Raw genomic sequence first — 26,496 nt, forward strand, 5'->3', positions numbered from 1 at the left:
AATATAAGGGAAATTTTGTTAAATAACACAAAACCTTGCATTTTTGCCTTAATTATGCAAGAAAATTCCAGGGGGAAAAATAGATTAATGAAAAAAATCTGTAACTTATACCATTTTCCTGAATGCCTTTTATTTATCTTCATGAAGTTTAAAAGATCATTTAGGAACAATAATGTAAATTTAATAGCCCTCTCACTCACCCTCCTATTACACATTCATCCCCTAAGAGTTATCATTTATTTTGTTTGGAAATTGACTCAATTTTCTAATCCTGCTTTCGTGTATCGCCATAGAGCCCTGAAGGTTCAGCAACCCTTACAGATTAGAATTCTTTCCCTAGTTCCTAAATGATGGTAGGTAAACAGGAAATGTGCCACTCTTTTCTCTGCATTTAAACACAGCTCGGTCATCCCTAACTCGTGGTTTGTGGCATGTTCGGAATAGCATTTGAAATAAGAGCTTATTACAAAGTAATGGAAATTCCTTGCTTGTATTGTGCTTGCAGAGTAAACAACATTTGGATCAATTTACAAGTTTCTGCAAAACACTGTCAAGAAATAATTTCAGTTGTGCTCTAGCAGGAAAAGAATGGATCTGTGCCTTTAAAGGATCACATGGCTTTCAGCATCCTTTGCTGGGCTTTGCTGGGGCATTGATTGCAGAAATCAGATTTTTGTGAGTTGCAGAGACCCTGCCTTGTGTTTGCTGTCCCTCTCACCTTTGACTGTCCCAGCTGCTCCTCCGGGGGTCCACAGGCAGAGGCCATGACCGCAGAAAGCTGTTCTCAATGGGAACCCCCAGTTCTTCCTTTATACAAGGTTCTTTCTCCCATATGGAACCAGCTGGCTCGCTAATCAACAACCTAAGAAACACACATGCCACAAGGATGTATCACATATTTTTGTCTGGAAACAAGCAATAAGTTTTTCCTTTGTAGCCACTTTTTCCTTTTGGATGCAATATGAGTGGATTGTACTCAGTGGGCCAGGGCTGAGATACAGTGGGACCACTTGAATACTTTAAATATTTTAAAAAGATGAACTTTTTGTCAATGTGTACTGTAGAGATAATCAAATAAAAGTTTATCTTTATGGTTTTTTAAATGCTAGGAAATGGACTCAATTCTCTGTGTTTTGACTTGGTTCTTTATCTCCAACAGCATGTACTGCATCCCTTGCGAAGGTCCTTGTCCCAAAGTCTGTGAGGAAGAAAAGAAAACAAAAACCATTGATTCTGTTACTTCTGCTCAGATGCTTCAAGGATGTACCATCTTCAAGGGCAATTTGCTCATTAATATCCGGCGAGGCAGTAAGTATTCCGTCCCACTTGGAAGAGATGGCTGAATCTCTGGGTTTTCTTTTGTTGATGTTTTTCCTTTCCCTGTCCCTGACTCACAACTAAAATATGGGTCTAGAAAAAACAGTACAGTCCATAATCCTCATGCGTGACACCTCTTCTTGGAGTTTCCCTCAAAGATAAAAAACAGATTGAAAGGCAATCTGTTTTCTAGCCACTGGCATTGCTTTTCTTCCTGCAAAGAGAGTCATCCTTCGTCTTTCTGTGAGTCACATCTTGAGCAGGGAGGTGCATCTGACATATACAAATCCCAGCACAGGCCAATGGAGCAGAGTATGGCTCAGCAGACTCCAGCTGTAGCCAAATCCAATCTTTAGTCCAAAGAGTTTTGTTTACTTGGTGGTTACATTTAGGAGATTGGAAAAAGCAGAGAGTTTTGTGATAGCACTTTAAAATTTGAAGTCAAAGTGTAATTGAACTCCAAATTTCCTTCTGAGAGCCAAATATATACAAGTACGTGTCACCATATATTTCAAGCTTTCATCTTACCCCTCCATGATCCCCATTATTTGTAATAGATAGCATTCCTGGTGAGTTGTTTTTTTAACTGCATTTGTGTGAACCATTTCCCATTGATATATTATTCCATGATAGTTTCACTTCTGATCTTTATTTGATAAGCATTTCTGGTAAGGTTGCCTTAACTCTCTGCCACTGGGACCACTTGGTGAAGGCATGATAGTTTATCCGGTAGAATAAATATGGTAAGAAGACCTTGAGGTTGACAAGAATTTTTTTTGTAAACCCTTTTGTGAAGATTTTTTTGTTGTTGTTTGAAAACACAATGACTAATTCATTTATTCTGTGAAATTTACTTTTTCTTAATAATTATTAAGTGAGAGGACTGTATTGTTACAGTTCAGAGAGAGATGGCAGAAGCAAGCTTTTGCTTAGTTCTTTTGAATTTTTTGATAGCCTTTGTTTTTCACCACTCCCACCTACTACCCCTCATTAATGAAGACAACTTCATGTCTACAGGGCTACAACGTCCTCATCCTCATGGTAGTTCAAGGTACTTTCTAAAGTTTTATATATCTATATATTTTTTTTCTACTACTGCATTTCTTAATTATTTTTAATTTTCTCACCCCTAGAACATCCCTTTTTAGTGCCTAATCCTTCTTTTTTATCTTTGATCCATGAATTTAAGCCATGAAGAAGTATAATTTGAGAAGGAATTAGTACATATTCATGCATGGAGATGAGATGTGTCTTCCAGATTATGTGCAACATGGGAAATGAGGTGGCTTTTGGATGAAGGGATATCTCCTTGGAAAGTAGATTCCTGGCCTTTCCTAAAAGGCACTCGTGCTACTACATATATGAAATTCAGAAGTTCTCCCACTAAATATCATCTGCAAGCAACCTTTGTAACTTAAATTTCTCCTGGAAATCCATTAAACTATACATTAAATGTAGACCCTAAGCCTCTAGTTTCTATTCTTGTCTTTTTAAAAATTCAAAAAAAAAAACAGGATCTTTTATCAAATCATCCTTCATGAAACATATGCAATAAAATTCTATGAGTCGAGCTACATTCAATTCATTATAGTATCTGTTATAAATTTTGACATAAATTGAACTGAAGTTTATTTTTTAAAATTTGCTATGATAAAAAGACAGGCTAAACAGGATTAAAAGAAATAAATTTTTGATATATCATGTTGAGTTTAATGTATATTTTAACATCTGTGTTTCCAAATAATTATTAGTTAGTGAAAGTAATTCATGTGCATTATAGTGAAAAATAGTTCATTCTTTAATGAAAGTAATTTATGTGCATTACAGAAAACTTAATGATTCAGAAAAGAATTTTATAAAAGATAAACCATACAGGTGTATCTTCTTCCAGTCTTAGTGAGATGGAACCTTTATATATTGAGTCCTGTCTCTTAGGAACTAGCATTAAAATACAGCAAAGGCAGTTCCATAATGTGATAGAAAGACTGCTGTTTATTTAAACCTGCCCTTATACTGGATGGCAATCTGGTATTTATGATTTTATATTGTGCTAATCATCTGGGGAGCTGCAGTACCCCAGCCTTCTAGAAACATGTCCACTTGCCTCTGAGGCCCTGAGTCATTGTGGTTGTTGAAGGCCAAGCCCAGGGAGGCATGTTTTGGACAGGGAAGGCCCTCCACCAAGACCCTGTGCATCTCAGCCAGCACCTCTGAAGAAACAAGACTTGCTTCTTAATTGCCCTCCCCATGTGATTTTAAGGAACAAAGGTTGTCAGCTTTCTGTGAAGTGTACTCTTATTCACACTGTCCCTCTGGATTTAGATAACATTGCTTCGGAGCTGGAGAACTTCATGGGACTCATCGAGGTGGTGACGGGCTATGTGAAGATCCGCCACTCCCACGCCTTGGTCTCCTTGTCCTTCTTAAAAAACCTTCGCCAGATTTTAGGAGAGGAGCAGCTGGAAGGGTAAGTGCTCCAGATTCTATTAGCTGACACTCTCGTGTTACAGAATTAATTGTGTGCCTTTAAAATTATATATTACTAAGATGAGAGCTTCCCCCTCTTCCACCTTTTTCCTTAAGAGAAAAAATGAAGAGGTGACAGTCAGTGGGGCTGCCTGGTCAGAGCACTGCCCCAGTGGCAGCACCCCTCCTCAAAGGGAATCTCTGGGAGAATTATGAGTCTCTATCCTTAGGACTGTGCTATTTTAGGAAAAGGAGGATTTGGGGGTTACCATATATAAATATAACATAAAGTTGGCCATTTAAACCAGTTTTATATGTATAATTTTGTGGCATGAATTGCTTTTACAAAATTGTGGAACCATCATTAGCTTCCATTACCAAAACATACTCATCACTATAGATCTATTAAGCAACAACTCTCTATTTCCTCTCCCCAACCCCCCAGTAACCTGGAACCTACTTCTACTCTAAGAATTTGCCAGTTCTAAATATTTTGTAGATGTGGAACCATGCAACAGTTGTCCTTTTGTGCCTGGCTTACACTTAAACCTGACGTCTTCAAGTTTCATCCTCATTATAGCATGAATGAGAACTTTATTCCTTTTTATAGCTATATAATATTCCTTTACTTAGATACACCACATTATATTTATCCGTTCATTTGTTGATGGACACGTAGGTTGTTTACACCTTTCAGCTGTTATGAATGGTGCTGCTGTGAACACCAGTGTTTGAGACCCTGCTTTCGACTCTTTGGGGTACGTACCTAGAAGTGAGACTGCTAGGTCATATAGTAATTCTGTGTTTAAGTTTTTGAGGAACTGCTAAACTGCTTGAAAATAGAGCAGTTTGGGTTCTTACTGTGTTGTGACCCATCATTTAGGGTAGTGTGTCCAGTGGTGCTCAGGGAAGCAGCAGTTGGGGGTGCCATTGGGCTCTTTCTGCCCCAGGTGACAGGAATCTGTCTAACACGCTTTACTCCTAGTGAAATCATCTGCCTCAAGATACTGTACTCTGTAAAAAAACATTCCAGGTTTCTAAAATATAGTGGAACATAAGAGATTTGGAGGAGTGTGAGTAATTCATTGTGTTATAAAGAAATTTCGAGTCACAAAATTGCTTTTATTGATTAGCTTATAGGATTTGCGGTATTGATAAAATTGTTGCCCTCTGCAGAGGTGTGCTATGTGATTGGGTTTTTAAAAGAACTGTGGGCTATCCACTGGAGGAGAAAAGCTTATACTTATTGCATGCACAATTTCTTCGCAGGAGTTAGCTGTGTGTACCTTTGCATCTGTGCTTTTCTCTTCTCCTTCCCCCTTTTAAATGCAGCTCTTGCCTGGCTTTAAGCTAACACTTTGAAATAAAAGGAGGCCTATCTATTAATGAGTGAATTTCTTCTGAAGAAAATTTTGGAAAATAATTCAGGGGAAAAAAAAGAGGTGGGAAGGTCATGGGAAAGGTTGTCCTTGCTGATTTATCTGCCCTGGCTGGATAAAGTTACCTCATAAGGGTTTCTTTATAGCCCTCCCCGTTTTTCTCAGGCTAACTCTTGGTCAGTCTTAAATTCTTAAAATTCCATCATCTGATATAGCTAGAGAGAGAGGGGGCAGCTCTTCATTCCATCCTTAAGAAGCATACTATCCTTCCCACTGGGAACACACTGATTCTTTAGAAAAACTTCTTTCTCATTACACATCCAGGGAGGCTGCCCCTGCACCCAGACTCAGAGTATCTCGATTCATTTACGTGTTGAGCTCACGGTGGCACTTACTGTTTGTTGTATTACATTTTAAACTTGTAGCGCCTTTTTTTTTTCTCTCCAAGTTGTGCTTATGTTGGTGGAAAAGAGCCCGTCAGCCCTTTTGCTTTGGTATATCGGTGTCTTTCAAGTTTTCCTGCTGCTTTAGGATACACATTTCTTTTTTTTTTTTTTTTCAGACTAAGCAGTGGTTGGCATAGAGGTGCAAGCTGAGAGGAGCGTTTAATTCATTTTTATTAGGAATTATTACACGATGTGATTACAGTCTAGCTGTGTGTTGACTGAAAGTACACACATTTAAATAATAGCTGAAGTAAATCCTGATATTTTACTTGAAAGAATATTTATGATGTATTTCATATTATCTGAAACTTTTTTAAAACCCAAAGCATCAGTGGGACCTTTTTAAGTATACATGTTACTGCTCAGGTGTTTTGAAAGGCTTGGCAGGTAAGCTTGGGCTCCTGACCTATTGTTAGGATTTTAGATGGGAGAACAGACAGATAAGCCTCAGGTTTTCACAACCTGCTTCTAATCAGTAGCTTCTGGAAGAGTTTTGTAGCTTTGAGGATGCTGGACTCCTGGCCATTCATTCCTTTCAGCTTCTCTCTCCTTAGCCAGGGCTCTTGCCTTTGTAGAAGGGTTTCCTTCTCTCTTCTGCCTTCCTCATCCATGACTGAAAAGGTGTAGCTCCTCTTCGCATCACCTAGCAGGCTAGATTTATTTCAGATGTTTCTTTTTTTAGACTTAGGAACAGAATTTAGACCCTGACCTTTTACCTGCTCCCCTTACTCCATCTGTAAGAAGGGAAGAGTCAGAGGAAAGAAGGGAAGAAAGGAATATAAGATCAAGGTCATCAGTGCAAAGCAGAACTTGTTAGATGCCCCTGGGGAAAGAAAAGGAATGTGCCATGGACATGAAAAGGAGTCCCGTATCTGATTGAGAAGAGCAGACCGGCTTTCTTGAAGAGGTGGCATTTGAGATGGGCCTGGGAAGGCAAAGGGGAAGGAAAGGCAGTTCAGTTAAGGACAGCAGGAGTAAAGGGTGATGAAATGGGGCATCTTGGAGCCCGTTTGGCGAGTAATGCTAGAGAGGTAGGCGGTACTAGAATTGCATAAAGCCTTACACACCCCCATGTGAAGGTTATAATTTAGGTAGGTAATGGAATGTGTTCAGGGTTTTTGGGTAGAGGAGTTGTCTGAAACTAGCAGAGCTGTCTGAAAATATAATTTCTGCATGCTTTAGTTTAAGCCAAGATAAACCTTATCCAGTGTTCCCAAAGTTTGCTGCACATTAAAATCACCTGGGGAGCTTTTAAAAAATTCTCATGCCTGAATTACACCCCTTCCCAGTTAAGCCAGAATGTTTAGGGCATAGAATTCATGTATCAGTGGTTTTTGTTTTGTTCTTTGTTTCTTTTTTTCTTTTTTTTAAAGATTCTTAAATGATTCCAGTGTGTAGCAAGATTGGGGACCACTGCTTTATCTCTTTATTTCTTCGCATATGCTTAACCCCAAATGCCTATTGATTTTGTCCTAAATATTTTTTTGTCACAATACTGCCTTCAACATACTATGTTTCTTGAACCTCTCTCCTAGCCAATGAGAACATAAGTGTTTCCATTCAGTTCAATAGGATGAAAGTTTTGTAGCCCTTCTGTTTTGATGGAGAGCAGAGATCCTTCCCACATCTGACCACCTTTAGCTCTCCAAAATGTACCTGACATCTGCCTCAAAGAGTCTCCTGAGCAGCCCACACCATTGGCATCAAGTCCGTAACATGAAATTCAAGCCTCCTACTTAGAGGAGAATTCCTTAGTTCTCACACAGAACCTCTACAGTCTCACTTTGAGTCAGTGTTGCAATCTGCTTGTGTTGCATCAGAACAAAGAACAGCACCCGTACTGCAGCCCAAGGCACAACTAGCTTCGCACGGTCTTCAGTTTGTCCAGGAGAAGACAAGCAGCCACGGTGTCCTTGAGCCTGTCACTTACCCTGTGCAATGTTATTTATTTCTGGGGTAATGTCCTTAGGCATTAAGACAATCAAGGTACTTCTGCTTTGTAAAAAGGAAATGAATTTTGTAATGCATGTAACAAGATTTCTAGAAAATGTCTAAATTTTAAATCCTTGAATGAAAGTTGTTTCAGTTATCTGAAAAATTCCCATATATGAAAAAACTGATTTTTCTTATTGGATCAGATGAATAAGAGGCTAAGATCTTGGATGCTTGAGTACTACAAGGACTGTTGCCTTGAAAAGTGTAAAAATACAGGGAGATGTCTGAGATGGTGGAAGTCGTGGGTTATAAGAACTGAAATTATTAGATGCATTTGGGCATCTCTCTGCTCATGTCCCCCCACTTGGCCTTGCAACATTCAGTTTCATTATACCTTCTTGCAGCCCAAAGATTAGGTTGGCTTATGCTGCACTTTTTTATACTTCTCTGGGACTTTGAAAAAACAGAGAAAGAAAAAACACCCTACAGACTGGGATAAAATATTTGTATAGTATGTATCTAACAGAGTGCTTGTATCCAAATTATATGAAGAACTCTTATAACTCAATAATAATAAGAAAACAGATAACCCAATTAAAAAATGGGCAAAAGAGCTGAAGAGATCCCTCAACAAAGACTATATATACAGAGATGGCAAATAAGCATGTGAAAAGATGCTCAATATCATACATCATCAGAAATTGCAAATTTAAACAATGAGGTGCCATTACATATCTATTAGGATGCTGAAATCCAAAGCATTCACAACACTGGATGCTGATGAGGATTGGAGCAACAGGAGCTCTCATTCATTGCTGGTGGGGATATAAAACAGTACAGCCACTTTGGAAAGCAGTTTGACAAAGCCAAATAGGTTTACTTGTGTTCCTAGGTATTAATTCAAAGGAGTTACAAATTTACAGCCACTCAAAAACCTGCACACAAATCTTTATAGCAGTTTAGTTCATAATTGCTGAAGCAACCAAGATGCCCTTCCGTAGGTGAGTGGATAAAATTCCATACACGGGAGTATTTTTCAGCCATAAAAGAAATGACAGTACTACCTTGATGAAGGTGGCAGAGTGAGATGACATCTCAAGGCTCCCTCCCCCGACAGAAACTTTGAACAACCACCAAGAACTGGCAGAAACATCTTCTCAGAGCTCCAGATAACAGTTAAAAGATTGTGGTAACAGGATGAACACAGAGAAGAAGGCTACTAATGAGTGGTAGGATCTGTGGCACCTTGGCTGGCCCCTCTGTCACCCTTCACCAACTCGGCCCACATGTGCTTCCAGTGCAGATCTCGGGTCCAGTTCTGGAGGGAGCAGAGTAACCTTTGTACACATACAGGGAACCTATATTCCAGACCAATCTCTCTGGTGGTGGCCTGTGGCACTCACTGTCCAGAACTTGCTGTTTGTGTAGAAGGCAACTCACAGAAGGCTCACAGTGCGTAGAAGGTGTGCTTCCTCAGGACCAGGGATTGCTGGCTGTAGCACATACGGTGGAATATCTGAGAACAGGAGGAAACTGTTTCCTAGGGAAAAGGGGCTGTTCCTATCTGTGTAAACAGGGGAATTCCTAGAGCCAGGGACACAAGCCCAAAAGAAGACCCTTGAGTAGAAAGTATCAGGGAGGCCCCTATACTTCGGCCTGGAGCTATTCTCTAAGCTCATTGTATGGATAAGCCCTAAAGGAGAGCTCTTAACACAGATCAATCTTCAAAGACTGGGAAAGGTGATTTCTATTTTTTTCCTCCTGTTTTTTTCTTTTGGTCTTTGTTGGTTCCTGACATTCAAGGAAAGCTCTGCTGTAACACTAGCTGGATACAGGTTTAAGGAACAGATGCTTAAGACACTAAATTGCAGCAATAACACATAGAAATATCAACATGTCCAGGTTTCAACTAAAGATTATAAAACATACGAAGAAACGGGAAGTGATGGCCTAGGCAGAGGGAAAGATTATAGCATTAGAAGCTATCAATGAGGACTATCAGACCTGGAACATTCTAGACAAAGACTTTTAATAAATGATCCTACATATGCTCAACGAGTTAAAGGAAAACGTGGACAAAGAAATAAATCAGGAAAATGATAGAGGAATATCAATATCAAGAATATCAATAGAGAGATGGAAATTATGAAAAAGAACTAAACAGAGCTAATGACCACAGTAATAGGAAAAAAAAAAAAAACCCAAAACTCTCTGGAGGGATTCCACAACAGATTGGAGTTTGCAAAATCTAAAATCATTGACCTTGCAGACAACTGAAATCATCTAGTTCTAGGAGCAGAAAGGGGGAAAAATGAAGATGAGGGAACAGAGCCTGAGGAACGTGTGGGTACTTCCCAAATTTAATGAAAGACTTCAGCAAACACATCCAGAATGCTCAATGAACTCTGAACAGAAGAAACTTAAATAGTCCCATAATACACCATGTTAGAATCAAACTGTCGAATGCCAAAGATAAAGAGAGAATTCTGAAACCCATGAGAGAGAAGCAACGTGCGATGTACAAGGGAGCCTCAAAAAGGTTGTATTGATTTCTCATCGGAACCCATGAAGGTAAGAAGGCAGTGAAAAGAAATATTTAAAGTGCTGTCATAAAAGAATTGCCAGCCAGTAATTCTATATCCAGCAAAAACTATCTTTCAAAAATGAGCAAGAAATTAACATCCCCAAATAAACAAATCTAAGTGAGCTCATGACCGCTAGACCAGCCTTATAAGAAATGCTAAAATGAGTTCTGTACGTTGAAAGAAATTGTCAGTACATGATTGACTGAAGCCACATGAAAAAATAAAGATCTCTGGTGAAGATGATGGCATGGCATGTATTTCTGATTTGCAACTCCACTTTTTACTTCCTATAGGATCTAAAAGTCAAATGCATAAAATGAAATGATAAGTTAGTGATTTTGGACTCGTGTAAATATGTAATTTGTGATAAGAACTACAAAAAGATGGGGGACAGAGGGTATGGGAATTTGACTCATGTATGCTATTTAAGTTGTTGGTCTCAAAGCAAACAAGATTGTTACAGATTTAGGATGTTCAAATTAAGCCCCATGGTAACTAGAAAGAAAATACCAGAGAATATGCAAAGTCATAGAGACAAAAAATAGAGTACAATATACCAGGGTTGGGGGCAGAGCAATAGAGGGTTAAAATAAGTGTGGTGTTTCTGTCTGGTGCGAAGGGAAAGTGATAGTAATGGATGGTGGGGAAGGTGCTGCGACATTGCAAATATGATTAATCCTGCCGAATGGCATGCTTGGGGGGGTTTGGAATGGGAAGATTTATGTTGTGTGTATGTTTACACAATTTTAAAAAAGAGAAGCTAAAGAGACAGTGACAACTAAATGCAATACATGCTGAATGGAATCTGAGAATGGAGAAGAAAAGGCTCAGAAGGGCTTTAGTGGGACACAAGAAAAATGGAATAGAGAATATAAGTTTTATATCAATGCTAAATTTCTAGAACTTGATTAAATGCCCTTAAGATGGTTATATAAGTGAATATCCTTGTCTGTAGGAAATCTACATGGAAGTATTATGTGTTCAAAAGTATGGCGTGCAACTAGCTCTTAGTTGTTCAGAAAACAGATAATAAATAGGTAGGTAGGTAGATAGAGAGATAGATAGATAGATAGAACAAAGATGATAAAATGTTAAAATTGGTGAACCTGTGTAACTGGGGGCGGGGGTTGGCATTCTCCATTTAGAGCTTATATTATTTTTGCAAATATCCTGTAAATTTGAGATTATTTCAGAATAATACGTTTTAAAAAACCTGACAGAAAAACTAACAGAAAAGGGAGGCAGAGCTTGAAGAAAAAAAAGAAGTAAGCACAGGGGGGATAATTTAGGTGGTTATTCTCCTTGTTTCTCTATAATTCTTATTTCACTACTGTAGATAAATTCATTACATATAATACATGTGCATTAGCATTTCAGAAAGCTTTCAGTGTAAATGTTTAAAATATTTTAAAAAATAAGAGAAATATCAAGATGGGAAAAAACAGGAGGAACCTGAAATACATACTCTTGTGTAAAAGAAACCAGTCTGCAAGGGCTCCATACTGTATAATTTCAACTGTATGACATTGTGAAAAAGACAAAACTGTAGAGACTGTAAAAAGATCACTGGTTGTCACAAGGTGGAGGGAAGAGATAAATACGTGGAGCCCCAAGCATTTTTAGCAGTAGAACTATGCTGTAAGGGTGGATTCATGACATTTCACATTTGTCAATCCATAGAACTGTATACACAGAGGGAAACCTAATATATCCTATTAGTTCATCATTTGTAACATGTGCCAGAACAATGCAAGATGTTAGTAATAAGGGAAACAATGTTGGATATCGGAACTCTCTATGCGATTTTTTTTTATAATCCTAAAACTGTTCTAAAAATAAAGTTCATTTTTAAAAAAAATTGAAGTAAACATGGTAGATTCTGAAGCTGGAGGACATTTTAAGCCATACCCCTCCCTGCCCCCAATACCCATTCAAGCATTCATGCCAAGTGTTTCCACTTCTAGGTATCTCCCTTGGAGAAAAGGAAGCAACCCACTTAAGACTCGTTTGTGAATGTCCCTAGCAGTATTATTCATAGTATTCTGTCCTAGAAAGATACCAGAAACAATCCCAATGCCTAACAAGAGATCAATGGATAAACTAAATATGGTTAGAATACTAGTCAACAATGAGTAAACTATTCATGCATGGTACACCATGGGCGACTCAAAAACTTTGGGCTAAGTATAAAAAGCCAGACAGAGAACGCTATATATTGTATGATTTCATTGATCTATAATTGCTAGAAATGACAGAGTTATAGAGATGGAAGATAGATCATTGGTGGCTGGGGGTGGGAGTGAGGATTGACCACAAATGGGCAAGAGGGAACTTTTGGGGTGTTGCAAATATTCTGAAACTGGAGAGTGGTAATGGCTGGACAGCTATTTATGTTACTGAAGGTAATGTAACTGTATACTTGTAATAGGTGAATTTTTGCTAGGTATATAAAGCTGTCTTTTAACACTCAACAAAGAGAAAACACTTTTTGAGTATCTGCATAGAGCCTGGTGCTGTTGAAGATAAATTCCCACCTTTACTGAGCTCCCAGGGTTGGTGTAAATACTGGGTTTAGGGGAGCCCGATACTGTGTAGATTGGATGGAGGGAGCATCTGTGTCCATTTGGGTCTGAAGACAGCCCTGATCTGCTGGGCTCGGATGCCCCCTAGAGACCGCCTTCAAGAGGCAGTTTCTCTTTGGAGAAATGAAAGTGGATAGGCTGGTTGTCTATTTGTAGGTTTTCTTTCTCAGTATGTCAGCAAGTGCTGAAAAGGGGGGAATGTCCCCTCCCACCTCTGTGGGAAGCTTTCCTGTCCTCCCCGAGGTCGCTCAGAGAACACTAGTAGTGCACCCCACACCTATGTGAGTTATTTAAGGCCCACAGTGTTCTTTTGTAGTTAGCTCATTCAATTCTTCGAATGGTCTGTGACGCCAGAAGAGCAGAGGGAGACCTCTCCAGTTTGCAATTCAGAAATTCCAGAACTGGGAGAAGCCAAATGAATGCTTTGTCTGGAGTGGTAGCTCAGTAAGTGGCAGGGATGAGGCTCAAACCCTGACCTTTGGATTCCCAAATGTAGTTCTGGTCTGAGCCCTTCCCCAGGGACTATCCTCTATGTACTTAAGGTACACAGTGGTGGTGCCTTCCTTTACTTCCCTCCTGCCCACCCTTTGTTGGAGCAAGTGGGGAAGTGGTGTTGGGAACAACTCATGAGGTAAGACAGCCCAGAGGTTGTAGCCACAAATGGAACAGTTGGTTGTATAATCTGTGCTGTGCATTTAAAATATCAGTACAGATAATATACAGCTACCCTCCAGAAGGCAGATAACCCTCCCAAAGAAGAGGAGGCCTACTGGGTACAAATGCAAAATAACAAATAACTTGGTTTTGTAAAATATCCTTGGAATATACTGCAAAGGCAGTGAGCTTAAAAACAGATTACATTTACTGAGTCATTTACTTAAATAACCATTCCTCCATTAAACAATGGAAATTCAAGTGTATTTTAAACATGAATTGACTGGCCCGTTCTGAAGATCTATCTGCAGGTGTCTTTGGGCCAGATCTTGATTCTCACCTACTTGATGGAAGTAATTTAGGGGAAGCCAGGCCCCAAACTGGGGTTTGAAAAACAAGAGCAGGATAGACAGGTAGCTCGCAAATGGCTTGACTATTATTTTGATAGGGTTTTATTTTTAATTTTGTTAACTCTATGCAACTCCATAATGCTGGGTTTTACTGAGCAAGGTAACCTAGCTCCCAGCCTTCTCAATGTTATAAAAAATGTTTATGTTTACTGTAAAAAGATAATCTGGCTTTTCAAAGCGATTAATCAAATACACAGGATTTCAGTGTGCCTGCCATTCATTTGTCAAATTCCTGATTTATAATTCATGCTTCCTCCCATGGGGAGAAGAATGTTTTGTTCAGAAGGTATTTTCGGCGCACTTCTGTTCCCTGCTGGTGAAATTAGTTTACAGAAAGAAGTCTCATCCTGGGGTTGAGACTGAGGTGTGACCTGATTAACTGACCTTTACTCCTGGCTCTGAAGTGTCTTCACTAACAAGCAGATGTTGGCCCACGGGGTTAACTCGGGTACCTGGGCGTGGTTGGACCCATAGAGAGGACAGTTTGGATGTTGCAGGGTCTTCTCCAGAGCTGGGCACATCTGCAGTCAAGGGCGGGGCTTAGGGTAGGAGACCTCTCTGTCTCCTCCTGTGACCTGCCTCCTTCACTTCCATGACTGATGACAACTTGGTATCCCACCAACGTTGCCTCCCAAAGGCCTGGCCATGAGAGGGAGTAGGAGGGGGTCTGCCCTCTGCCCTAGGAGGTGGGTCTGACCATGCTGTGTCCTATTGCCAACCCCGACACATGTGCCGCTAGACATACATGGTCGGAGGAGTCTCCCCCGAGAAGGCAGATCTGACCAGGCTATGTTCTAGTGACCTCCCTGGGCACAGCCTTCTGCGAGGCAGGTCTAACCAGGCTATGTCCTGGTGTTCCCCTTGGTTGCATAGTCTGTAGTCTAGATTTATTTTGATAGTGTCTATGTAAGTTAGAGAATGAGCTATTAGGAAGGCAGGGATTGTTGGCATGCAAGTTTTTCCCTTAAGCTTGAAGGCCATTCATGTAAAGAGGATTAACAGTGAGTTTGTGCAAAGCATGGGTTGGTTTCAGAAGATCTGTCCTTGGCCTCACTTGATGGTTTGATGGACTATCCAGGCACAACTCTGGCCCTCTGGCCCCTCACTACTATGCAGCGGAGAACCCAGGACTTTGGGATATGTGGGCTTTATGCTAATAGGTGGATTTCAACTCTGTGGCTCCCTCTGGGCACTAGGGCCTGGCCCTTTAAAGCTGTCCGGGAGCTCAGATGGCACCTGTTCAAACCCTTGTCCTACAATGAGTAAATGGAGGTATAAAAAGTACTCGGTGACCTGCCTATGGGCACATGGCTCATTTAGGTAGTTTCTGGTCCTGGAACCCGTCTCTGAACTCCCTCCTGCTCTGAGAGGAAAACTCCCTTGTAAATTCCCAGGGAAATGTCACGGGTCTGCTTGGCAGCATTCTCCCCATAACTCGTGTTTCATTCCAAATGAGACTCGGGCTGAGGACTGAACAGGTGGTTAAAGGTCCTGGCATGGACGTAAATGAAGAACTTCCCAGGAGCACATAGGCGACCAAGGGACACATCCTCTGGGGCAGGGGATAGCTCAGGTCATGTTTTGTCCTGGCTGTCCTGGCTCTGGGAAGAAGGCCTGGTCCTCTCTGCTCTGCTTGGTTGTCTTTTGGATTTGTGCATAAATCTTAGGGCCCCTTCAAAGTGCTGCCCCAATCCCTAAACTCAGTTCCATGGGAAATGTTTGACTGAGCCCCAGAAAGAAAGATGGGGAGAAGGTTGTCAGTGGGGAACAAGCCCTTCAGAGTAGAGGACACGGACTATAGTAGCCACACTCTGGCCTGGCTTCCAGGAAGCCTGAGAGAAAAGCAGGGCGTCGTGAGCTTATCCCAGGCTATAGCCGTCTATTAGAGGGCCACATGCTCTTACCTCCCCCAGTTGGGGATGTCTGCCACTTGGCACACTCGCTGGGGCAAAGCCCTGTCTGCCTTGACTGCCTTTGGACTCCTGTCACTCAGTGGTGCTCAGCATCTGTCAGATCAGCTCTTCTCAGAACAGGGTCCCAGGACCAGCCATGTCAGCATTTCCTGGGACCTTGTTGCAAAAGGACATTCTCGGTCCACTCCAGACCTGCTGAGTCCAGAAACTTGGTTTTTCAGGTCATGTGGATACATGCTACACTTTGAGAAAGACCGCATGAAACACTAAGTCACTGCTGCCTGGAAGAGTGGCCCAGGGAGACAGCACTTAGAGGCAGCTCCTTTTCCCCTGCATCTCCTCCTTGAGGGGCTTTCCAGAGTGGGAGGAGAAAACAGGCCCCGCGCTGATCTGGCCCTGTTTCTGTCTCCCTGCCCCATGCTCTCTCTTCTCCTAATCAGGCACATGGGATTCAGTTCCAAGGATAATGGGAGACTTTGCACAGCAAATATGCCAGCCGTTCCGGCTGGGTGGCAGAGCGTGTCTGTTCTCCCTTGTACGATTTCAAGCACATTGTACCTACTTGATTTTGAAAAAAATAACCAAAGGCATTGTTAGGAAATAGTTTGACTAACATCCTCCACTGTAAGAAGTAGCATTGGTTGGTAATAGGGGTCATAAAATTAATTAGGGTCTTATCGATTTCGATATGCTGTCCTTGAGTCATCCTCTTGCTATTGTTAACAGCTGCTCTCCGTCCTTATACATTGTTAATAACTTATCTGCTATTGGCACAGGGAGTGTGTGATGGCACACGTGCTAAAAAGGACGTGTGTTAGACTGCCAGCAGGCAAGAAAGGGCAGGTACACTGATGCTTATTGATGTCATTGCAGGAATTACTCCTTCTACGTCCTGGACAACCAGAACCTGCAGCAGCTGTGGGATTGGGGCCACCGCAACCTGACCATCAAGGCCGGGAAGATGTACTTCGCCTTTAATCCCAAACTCTGTGTTTCCGAAATCTATCGCATGGAGGAAGTGACAGGGACCAAAGGGCGCCAGAGCAAAGGGGACATCAACACCAGAAACAACGGGGAAAGGGCCTCCTGTGAGTGGGCCGCGTTCAAGGGCTGTGCAGCTGCGCCGACCGACCCTGTGGTCTGGAATGCCCCTGCCGCTCCCTTCCCCTCCTGTGTAGACCTGGGGGGTTGGGGCTGGGGAGACCTCCTGCCACACACTGCTCGCACATCTGTACTTTCAAGGTCGGTAGTGCGTGCGGCAGGCTCGGCAGGCTCAAGACGTGTTTGAATTGACAAGTTTTCTTAGCATCTATACAAATGTTGAACACTTAGAGATAGCTTCTGACGGGGTTGTGTATAGAAGACACAGAGTTAAATGTCTTTTTATACACAGGGAGGGTGAAGTTATTTTTCAAAGAAGGGCCAGGACTTGCCCCTCCCTGTCCCAGAGGATATGGGGTAAAGACCTGAGGGATGGAAGGGGCCCAGCCTGCAGGCCACCCCACCTGCTTCCCTGTCCCGTAGACCCAACATTGTCCTTGCTCCCACCTGAACAGGGAAAGCATGGAGTGACCCTGCATTCCTGAGTCGATACTGCTTTTCTATATGATTATTTTATACACACACACACACACACAAATATAGTTAATAGAATTATAACCTTGTACTGGTTGTATAGCTTTTGCTTTAAGGCTTGATATCTGAGATATAAAATTGCATTTTTTTTTTTTTACCCATCCCCATATATATAAACTTTTTTTAAAATGTTGCAGCTCTGTTTGGCTGGGTAGGGCTATGAAAGTAAAGGAAGCCTTTCTTTACATTGGCTTTTAAGAAGGAAAGCGTAATTAGAAAAAATAGAGAAACATATATGATCAGAGGCAATTCTCACAGAAACAAAAGGAGGATTTGTAAAACAATTAGCATTTGGCTTTGGTTGGTTTTTCTGGAGTGGAGATTTACCTGCTAGATGCTCTTACCTTATAGAGTACTTGGAAAAGGTTTGAGAGCAAAGAAATCTGATGGAATGCTGGGGAGAGTCTTTAAGCCCTGGGATCCCCCCCCACACCCCCTGTTCCCCCTCCTGCACCCCCTGCCTTTCTCCCCACTGAAACCCCTGCTGTGCTTTCCATTCAGTTCAGAGCAAAGTAGGATGTAGCAGAGCATTTTCAAAGTGCTTCTCTCCTTAAAGTAAGTCGAATCATTAATACTGCAGACATTTGGTTTCCTTTGAAGACCAAGTCATAGTTTTCTCTCCAAATTACACTATAACTCTGCAATGTTTACCTGGTCTCTACCAGGCATTTTACCCTCAAGATTTCTTAGTTGTTGACTGCCTTTGCTCTTTCTGCTTCACCTCCTGAGTGTGAACTGATTATCTGGGCAAATACTGGGCAAAAGTAGACTTGTCGGGGAGCTTTGGGTCTCCCTGGGGTAAACTGTGGGGTCTTGTATCATGTGTTCTTCCCCAGCTCTCATCATACTTTGAATCTGGTCTGAAAAATAAGAGGGGGCTTAGAACAAGGTGTCTGTAGTACCTCACAGAGCAAAGAAGGCTTCCATAAGTGAAAGTGTTCCTGCTACTGCTTAATTCATTCCTCATTATACATCAGTGCCTGTTAGAGGCTTCAGAAAAGTCACTGTGCCCTTCCAGTTTGTTACTGAACTTTTAACAACAGCAACAGTAAAAAGACTAAGGAAGGGCCTATCTGTGGCAAACTCGATCAACTATTTGTCTTTGTTTGCACGGAGCACTCAGATATCCACACTGCAAAACAGATGCTGTACCATCTCTTAAGAAGATTCAGCTCAGAGTTACTCTCATTGTACCTTTGATAGCCAGCCCTTTAGGGATTTGGCAGAAAGATAAGGCCACTTTTTACACTGTTGTGATCCTTCTCTTTCAAGTTAGGAGACATTCAGCAAATTCACTTCCAGTTCCCTGGGCAAGAAGCCAGCGTATTTTGACATACTAAAACAAAGTCATGAACCCCATGAAGCTATCTACACAGCAAAACATATGGGTTCTTAGTAGAAATATGAAAGCCACTTAGGAACCTCAGAAAAGGACTTGGTGTCATGTATTCCAGCTTTGAACAAGAGGGAGGTTGTTCCAGGACAGGTGACTTTCAGAGACACATGCAGGGAAGGGAAGTGACTCTGACCTTTGCCCCTATGCCCACGTGCCTCTGTCCCCCCAGGTGAAAGTGACGTCCTACATTTCACCTCCACCACCACTTGGAAGAATCGGATTATAATCACCTGGCACCGGTACCGGCCTCCTGACTACCGGGATCTCATCAGCTTCACCGTTTACTACAAGGAAGCGTGAGTTTCTGTGCTTGGCGATGTCCTTTGTGGATGGGGCTGGGAGTGGGGAAAGTCCCTCTCTGAGTGTTATGTATGTTGGCTGGATGGAGGAGTCAGCAGCATCCCCAGGGAGGAGTGAGAGTCCTGGCTTCATCCTCAAGTGCCCTCCCAGCTGTCATGGGACATCTGCCACCACTAGTGACAATGACAAAAGGGACCACATTTGCTTGAGGCCTCCTGTCCTTTAGTGGGTAATGAGAGATGTTGGAATAAAGTAAGCCCAGTGGGAAATGGCTTGTTTTCCAGAGAATTAGGTCAGACCAATCTTTTGTAAACTGTGATGGTGGACGTGATTGAAATGTTTCCATCTTCACACCCTCTGGCCACGGCTTCAGGAACACCCCAGAGCATACAGCTCTCAGAGGTGACCCCCTGGACTGGGCCACTCCATGTGTGGGTCTCTTCCCAAGGTGTGACCTTTTGCTCTGCATCATGAGCTCTCCAGACAGGGGAGAAAGAATAAAGGGAGACCATCTTCATGTCTGGGTCTGCTCTAGTTTGCTAGCTACTGGAATGCAACACACCAGATATGGATTAGTTTTTAATACAAGGGGATTTATTTCGTTAGTTCTTCAGAGGAAAGGCAGCTAACTTCCAACTGAGGTTCTTTCTTATGTGGGAAGGCACAGGGTGATCTCTGCTGGCCTTCTCTCCAGGCCTCTGGGTTCCAACAACTTTCCCCAGGGTGATTCTTTTCTGCACCTCCAAAGGCCTGGGCTGAGCTGCGAGTGCTGAGATGAGGTATGCTGAGCTGCTTGAGCTGTACTATGTTGAGCTCTCTCACTTAAGCACCAGCCAATTAAATCAAAGATCATTCATTGCAGCAGGCACGCCTCCTAGCCGACTGCAGATGTAATCAGCAACAGATGAGGTTCACATGCCATTGGCTCATGTCCATAGCAACAGATCTAGGCACCTTCACTTGGCCAAGTTGACACCTGAACCTAACTACCACAGGGTCCTTCTCCCTAAATCCTTGGTGGCATTTCCTATGCCACCAGGTCACCCTCATTGCCACCAGATCATAGTCACGTGCTTAAACAGCCATTACTCACACCTCCAGACTGCACCTCCTTTCATTCTCTCTAATCCTTCCTTTGCCTCCTGGTAAGTGTCCAGGTAATTTCTGGACATTAAATCACTCTCTTTGCCCAGGTACCATTTTAATACCGTTGGTCTTTTCCTGGGTGCTTGGCTTCTAACAGAGCAGGAGAGGACTCACGAATTGCAACCACTTGTACCTGTCTCTCCCACTGCTAGAACTGGGTCCCTGCACAGGGCTGTACCAGTGAGAAAAAGGGGACTTGGGCTTCCTAGGCATTATGCCTTCATATATGTGGGAGTCTCACATAGTCTCCGGTCATAATGTAAGGCAGGTTTCTGCTGGTTCTGCACCAGACGCCAATGGTCAGCACTGCCTAGGCTTTTCACCTGATCAGTGTGGAATCCCTGCCCAACCACACTTCTGTGCAAAATAATATATTCCCCTTGGTAGTCTTGCTGATGCCTTGGCACTGCTGGCTGATAATATTACCCAAAAAATTGATGCTAGTTTTTGAGACAATTTGTAAACTCCATGTCTAAATGTTATAAGGTACTTGAGCATGAGAATTTTTTGTGAATAAATTAGATTTTACAAGTTACTTGGTTTTTCTATAGGAAAATTATTTTTCTTTACAATATCTAATGTTTGCATTCTGTGATTTCTTGATTTGAAAAGTGACCTTAAAATATGCCACAAGAAGAAAGGAAATAGCTTTTACATCTATCTTCCTATGGAGCAGTGTTTTTCAACCCCCAACCACCTCTTCCTGAGGCAGAGTATTCAAGTCTGCAGTACGTAACTGTGGTGAAACCAGGAGTCAAGTTGTTTAATTGTGTTCTCCTATAAAAACCGAATGGATTATTGGTTTTATTTAGAATTCCCATCATAGAAAGTGCAACACCCTGGGCCCCAAGGAAGGTTCTTGAAAGCTTCTACGTCAGAGTCTTAAAACACTCTGTTGAGTTTTATCGATTGCCTTTCAGACCCTTTAAAAATGTAACTGAGTATGATGGGCAGGATGCTTGCGGCTCCAATAGCTGGAACATGGTGGACGTGGATCTCCCCCCAAACAAGGATGGGGAACCTGGCATTTTACTGCAAGGCCTGAAGCCCTGGACGCAGTACGCTGTCTACGTCAAGGCCGTGACGCTCACGATGGTGGAGAATGACCACATCCGTGGGGCCAAGAGTGAGATCCTGTACATTCGCACCAATGCTTCAGGTATCCACGTGTGAGACGAGCCCTGACCACCCATCTGCCAATAGCTCTTTGCTCTTGCTTATTGGAAGATGGAGTTGTAGGGAAAGCAATGAAATATACCTCTCATCTCCTCTCCATTGTATCCTGTCTTCAACATGTCTGTCTATAATGCTTTCTCTTATTTTTTTCCTCCTTTCTAACAGCCTATGTTCTTTTGGGCCCTTTTCTGGACTCAGTACTATCTTCCACTTTCCATCTGTCTGCTCTGAGCCAATGAGCCCAGGTCCTTCAGGGTGCTTTGGAAGCCCTAGCCAGGACCCAGCCCTCTTTGGCTGCTCTCCTTGTTTGTTTTGATATTTGAACCTCTAGGAACTGCAAGTATGATGAGCAGTGTTCCAGCCACCTCTCATGGTTCGTGCGTTTTCCAGCTTCATTCTGTAGTTGTTCGGGTTGCCAGGAGGTAGACAGAGTTGAAACACTGCAGATATGGTATACAGTGGACAAAGTATTCACTGATGAAAATGTTCCTCCTTCTTCTTTTATCTTCATTGTCTAAACCACCTTATGGCTCAATTCCAGCATCGGGAAATAAATAAAGCAAACATTTGTATATGTTTTCCTAGTAAATGGAAACCAGTTTAGAAGTTGATATGACAAAAGCACTTCTTTTTTAAAGACACTGATTAACATACTTTGCTGACAGCCGTTGTTGATATTGGGTGAGATACTTTAAAACTCCCAAATTTAAATGACAGAGAGGATAAGGAAAAACAGTTATGGAGAAAACCTTGTTGCTCATGGATACCTCCTTCCCCATTGCCACTCTCCCTTGACCGTGATCCTGTAAAGGAGTCATCATCACATCGGTGACCCCAAAGTGCTTAGAGAAGTAAAGGTGGCACAAGCCTTTGATCCTGGGGATGCAGAGGAGTAGGCAGAGATTCAGATTCAACAGGACAAGTTGTTCATCTCACATTTTGGGAGTAACACTTTCCAGCAATGCATTATAGCACGTTTAAGGAAAAATAGAAATCTCTCCTCATTATGGCATATTCTTAGGAAACCTATTTCCTTACCTCAGGTACTATACAAATTGAGTCAATTCACTACATTTGAACCCCCATCCTTACAAGTGAGGGGGACAGAGATGAACTTGGTCCTTTGCTTTTGCTTTTTGAGACACCAATCACTGAAATATGTAGGGTAATCCATTTGGTTTTGAAATGCATATTTTTTGAGTAGCTGTACTACAGTCAAACATCAAGTGGGCACATATACCCTAAAAAACTGACATTAGTCATTTCCTTTTCTTTAAGAATCGTTCCTTAAAGGTGTTTAGAACCTTGTGGTTATTGTATGCTTTAAGGCACCCTTAAGATATTTGTTTTTTTCATGCTCTAAAAGCATGTTGAATGAAGATGTTGCTTAAGTGATCCAGAGTGAAGATATCTTGCACTTTGGGGAAAAGAAACCCTCCAAATGGGTGCTTTCTTGTGTATTCAGATGAGAATGAGATTTCAGTAGTACCGGGAAAGAATTTCCCTTTAGGCACAATTTAGCTCTGGGTTTGGGTTTGGGGCAGTAGTAGGTAAAGCTGCACCAGATTGGTATGCTTTCCCTATAAATCAGTATTCCTTTGGCTGGTAGCAGATTCTGTGGCTTGAAATCAGGCCTTAAGCGTGTTTGGCTTTTAGACTGCTTTTCATAGTCACATCTTTGTCATTCTGTTCAAGCACAATTATAGATGTGGTGGATTCCCAGGCCCTTTGCATTGCCTTTTCCTCCCAACCCCTCTCACACACATGTGCACACATGTACACTTTCACACACACATTCTCTTCTGCCCCTTTTCCACTTCCCCCTTCCTTTTGGCTTCTCGCCATTTTTATCAAAGATTCAGTATCTCTGATGAAATGCAAACCAGTAGATTTTATTCCTTGTTAAAACTGTTAGAGGTAAATGTTCTGGAAAATGGCAGTTGTAATAAATGAGAAAAATTAGGAGTTTGGATTAGCTGCAGATTAAGTCATCTCTTCTCACTCTGGTTATGCCCTCCAACCCTTTTCCATTTGCAGCTCAGTAGTGTTTGTTTTCACAGAGATGACCTGAGAATAAACATTTTAGAGAGAAATGTTGGGATTTAAATTAATAGTATTTCAAAATAACATTCAGGTTTCATTTTGTGTTTCAGTTTCAGCATCATTGCTGTTTTTTAATCTGGGTCAAACTTGCAGCTTCTTGTTGGTTGGTAATGAGTATGACTGGAAAACATGAAGAGTCTCCCCTTCATATTAATTTTTTTTAATTTTAATGGAATCTTCAATTATCTTCTATAAATTCACTGGCAATTTATTTTTCATTTAAAAAATAATAGCTAAGACAGAATATTCTTTGAGTGAACAACAACCTGCAGACACACACACAGTTTGCACATTCATACACTAAGCTTTCCTAGTTTTTACCTAACTTAAATTAGTGCTATAAAATAAGAAAAAAGAATAAAAAGAAAAAGAAAAACAAATTAGGCATGAATTATATTCATGATAAGACATAAATACAATTTTTTTAACCGTTCAAAAAATTTCTTCTCCTGCCTCAATTATGAGGTTATAATTTTACTCATTTCATTTGGTATTTTAAGGATTTAGAAGAGTCGGATGTGGTTTAGAGAAGCAGCTGGTTTTTGGGAGATGTGTCGAGTGTTTGTGAGAGTTAACGGGCCAGGCTGAAGCCTGGATTTTCTGTTCATTCCATTTTCTGAAATGTACTTGATTCTTCTTTTCAGTACCTTCCATTCCCCTGGACGTTCTTTCTGCATCGAACTCCTCTTCCCAGTTAATTGTGAAGTGGAACCCTCCCTCTCTGCCAAATGGCAACCTGAGTTACTACATCGTGAGGTGGCAGCGGCAGCCACAGGACAGTTACCTGTACCGACACAATTACTGCTCCAAAGGTGAGGGTGGTGCTGAGCCCCAAAATGCCCGCATCCCCCCACTATTTATAAATCTCACTTGTCAGGTCACAGCATAAGCCCTTAGTGGAAAGTCAGTGATATTCCTGATTACAGGGGTTGACAACTATTGTTTTCCCTCACATATATGTATAATCTCGGCTTTCATTTCCATTCTCATTTTGGCTTCTCTTCTCCGAGAAGACAAGATTCCTATCAGGAAGTATGCTGATGGCACCATTGACATCGAAGAAGTGACAGAGAACCCCAAGACCGAGGTGTGCGGTGGAGACAGGGGGCCTTGCTGCGCTTGCCCCAAAACCGAAGCTGAGAAGCAGGCCGAGAAGGAGGAAGCCGAGTACCGCAAAGTCTTCGAGAATTTCCTGCATAATTCCATCTTTGTGCCCAGGTGTGAATATCATCTGAAAAGGTCCCTAGACGTGTGCTCCTCGAGTGGGTTCTGTTGCTTTTCCCTCCTACATGTATAGAGTGCAGGTAAGCCCCAAGGGGGCAGGACCCGGTAGCTGTTGAAGCGTGGGAGCGACAAAATCTTGTCTCGATTTGGTCCGGTGGAGGTATGGAGGAAGCCAGTTAGGCTGAGGGGTCACATGACCTTCTGCAGAAGGATACTCTCTGCTAAAGAGATGGGGAAATGAAGCTTGGAGAGCTTGACTGACATGTCCCTGCAAGAGCAGGGGTTTGAGTCCCCTTTCTGATCTTTCTGCTTCTCCAGCTGCTTTTCTCATCCTGGCAGACGCAATGAAGGAAGAGTAGATTTTGAAAAGGGCTCAATTTCAAAACATAGCCCAAAGCTGCAAGCATCCTACAATGGGTTTGGGAAGCAGTGAAAAAGTAAACCCCTAACCCCCAAGCACTTTATCTGCCCTTTAACTCTTCTCCAGTCTTGGTTTCTGCCAAGTGGGGATAAAAGTAGAAGGAAGTTCAGCAGAGGGGCCCAGTGATATCTGGGAAGGAAAGGAGATGGTGAACAGAGTGATTTGCACATGGCTCCCTTTACTTCCTGAAAGATTATAGTCCAGAGAGCTGAGGCAACCGCATGCCTAAGGCATAAATGGAGGAGCTCATTTCAGTCCTAGCGTTGTGCCTACGAGCTGCCAGTTCCACGGTCCCCAAAGACCCTGAGCAGCCAGCAGCCTCCAGCTTGCTGCCACCTGGTGTGTTCACTCTCACTGTGGCCACCTATTCTTACCTCACCTGGTCCCAAGAGAACCTCAGAAACCTGTGGAGGCTGTTGATCCATTGTTACTTTGCCCCTCAAAGCTTTTTCAAGTTATAACAATAAATGGTTTCTAAAGTGTTTCTTTTTTTTCTATCAGGTGACCTTTCTGATATTTGCATAATGGTTAAAGATGGCAATTTTACTTTGAAAACTCAGTAAGATAGGAAATAAGGAAGTTTTAGAACTGGAATTGATGCTTGCTTTTCAGAATTGATCTTTTTAGGCATGCCGGTTTCCTTCTTCCTTCCTCACTAGCAATTAAAACTAATAGAACTGCAAGGGCATAAGAGCCCACAGTGGGACCACCTAACCTGCCCCATTGGGCTTGTCCAAGATTTTGGTGTCTTGGATACATTTCTAGTTTGTTGGCAGATTATGGGACTGGTGTTCAAGCATTAGCCCAGTCATACTGTGTATAGTACACGTGGTTACTAGAATTAAAAAGTCTTAAAACTAGAAAACAGCTCAAAGGTTAAACAGAACTGCAACTCAGGTTTAACGACCTCTCCAAGATCCTAATTAATTAACACTCAATTTGGGACTTGGCCCTAAATATGTTGCTTCTCAGTTTAGCCCATCCATCCATGCCAGCAGAGGCCTCAGCTGGTAGCCATTCCTGTTGACACAGGAAAGGATGAGTTTAGAGTTTCCCACACAGGCTGGACAGGAGGTTGTCTGTTCATTCTCCACCCAAGGCTATTTGGTTCCATTGTTGTCTTGTGCCACTAGCTTGCCAGAGCTTCAGGGTTATGAGTCCTCAGGATCAGAGGTGTTGGATAGGTTTGGCTAAAACGCCGTTTGCTTTCAGTTCATAGTTACAAGATAGTACCATTTTTTTCTCAACGGCTATGGAACACAGGATCAAGCGCTGGGAAGGCAAGGCCGTGGGTGACACAGATATTATAATGCCCTGCGTTATTGTCGGCTCCAAAACAAGTTTCCTTTATACCATCGGCCCCTTGGTGAATGCTTTCATCCAGCCCTGCAGTCCCAGTTTTCTCTTT

The 26,496-nt window shown here is 42.1% G+C and overlaps 1 protein-coding gene across 1 annotated transcript in view; it reads left to right on the plus strand.

Moving 5' to 3' along the window:
* IGF1R (insulin like growth factor 1 receptor) overlaps nucleotides 1–26,496 on the plus strand; it is a 300,530-nt gene that overhangs the window by 239,729 nt on the left and 34,305 nt on the right. Inside the window, exons 4-10 of the mRNA XM_077124072.1 lie at nucleotides 1,160–1,308; nucleotides 3,640–3,784; nucleotides 16,561–16,775; nucleotides 18,888–19,014; nucleotides 21,085–21,323; nucleotides 24,088–24,255; nucleotides 24,457–24,661. Of these exons, the coding sequence (XP_076980187.1) occupies nucleotides 1,160–1,308; nucleotides 3,640–3,784; nucleotides 16,561–16,775; nucleotides 18,888–19,014; nucleotides 21,085–21,323; nucleotides 24,088–24,255; nucleotides 24,457–24,661 (1,248 nt within the window). The remainder of the gene's footprint in view (nucleotides 1–1,159; nucleotides 1,309–3,639; nucleotides 3,785–16,560; nucleotides 16,776–18,887; nucleotides 19,015–21,084; nucleotides 21,324–24,087; nucleotides 24,256–24,456; nucleotides 24,662–26,496) is intronic.

The sequence above is a fragment of the Tamandua tetradactyla genome, chromosome 12 (assembly GCF_023851605.1).
Source record: "Tamandua tetradactyla isolate mTamTet1 chromosome 12, mTamTet1.pri, whole genome shotgun sequence".
Lineage (NCBI taxonomy): Eukaryota > Metazoa > Chordata > Mammalia > Pilosa > Myrmecophagidae > Tamandua > Tamandua tetradactyla.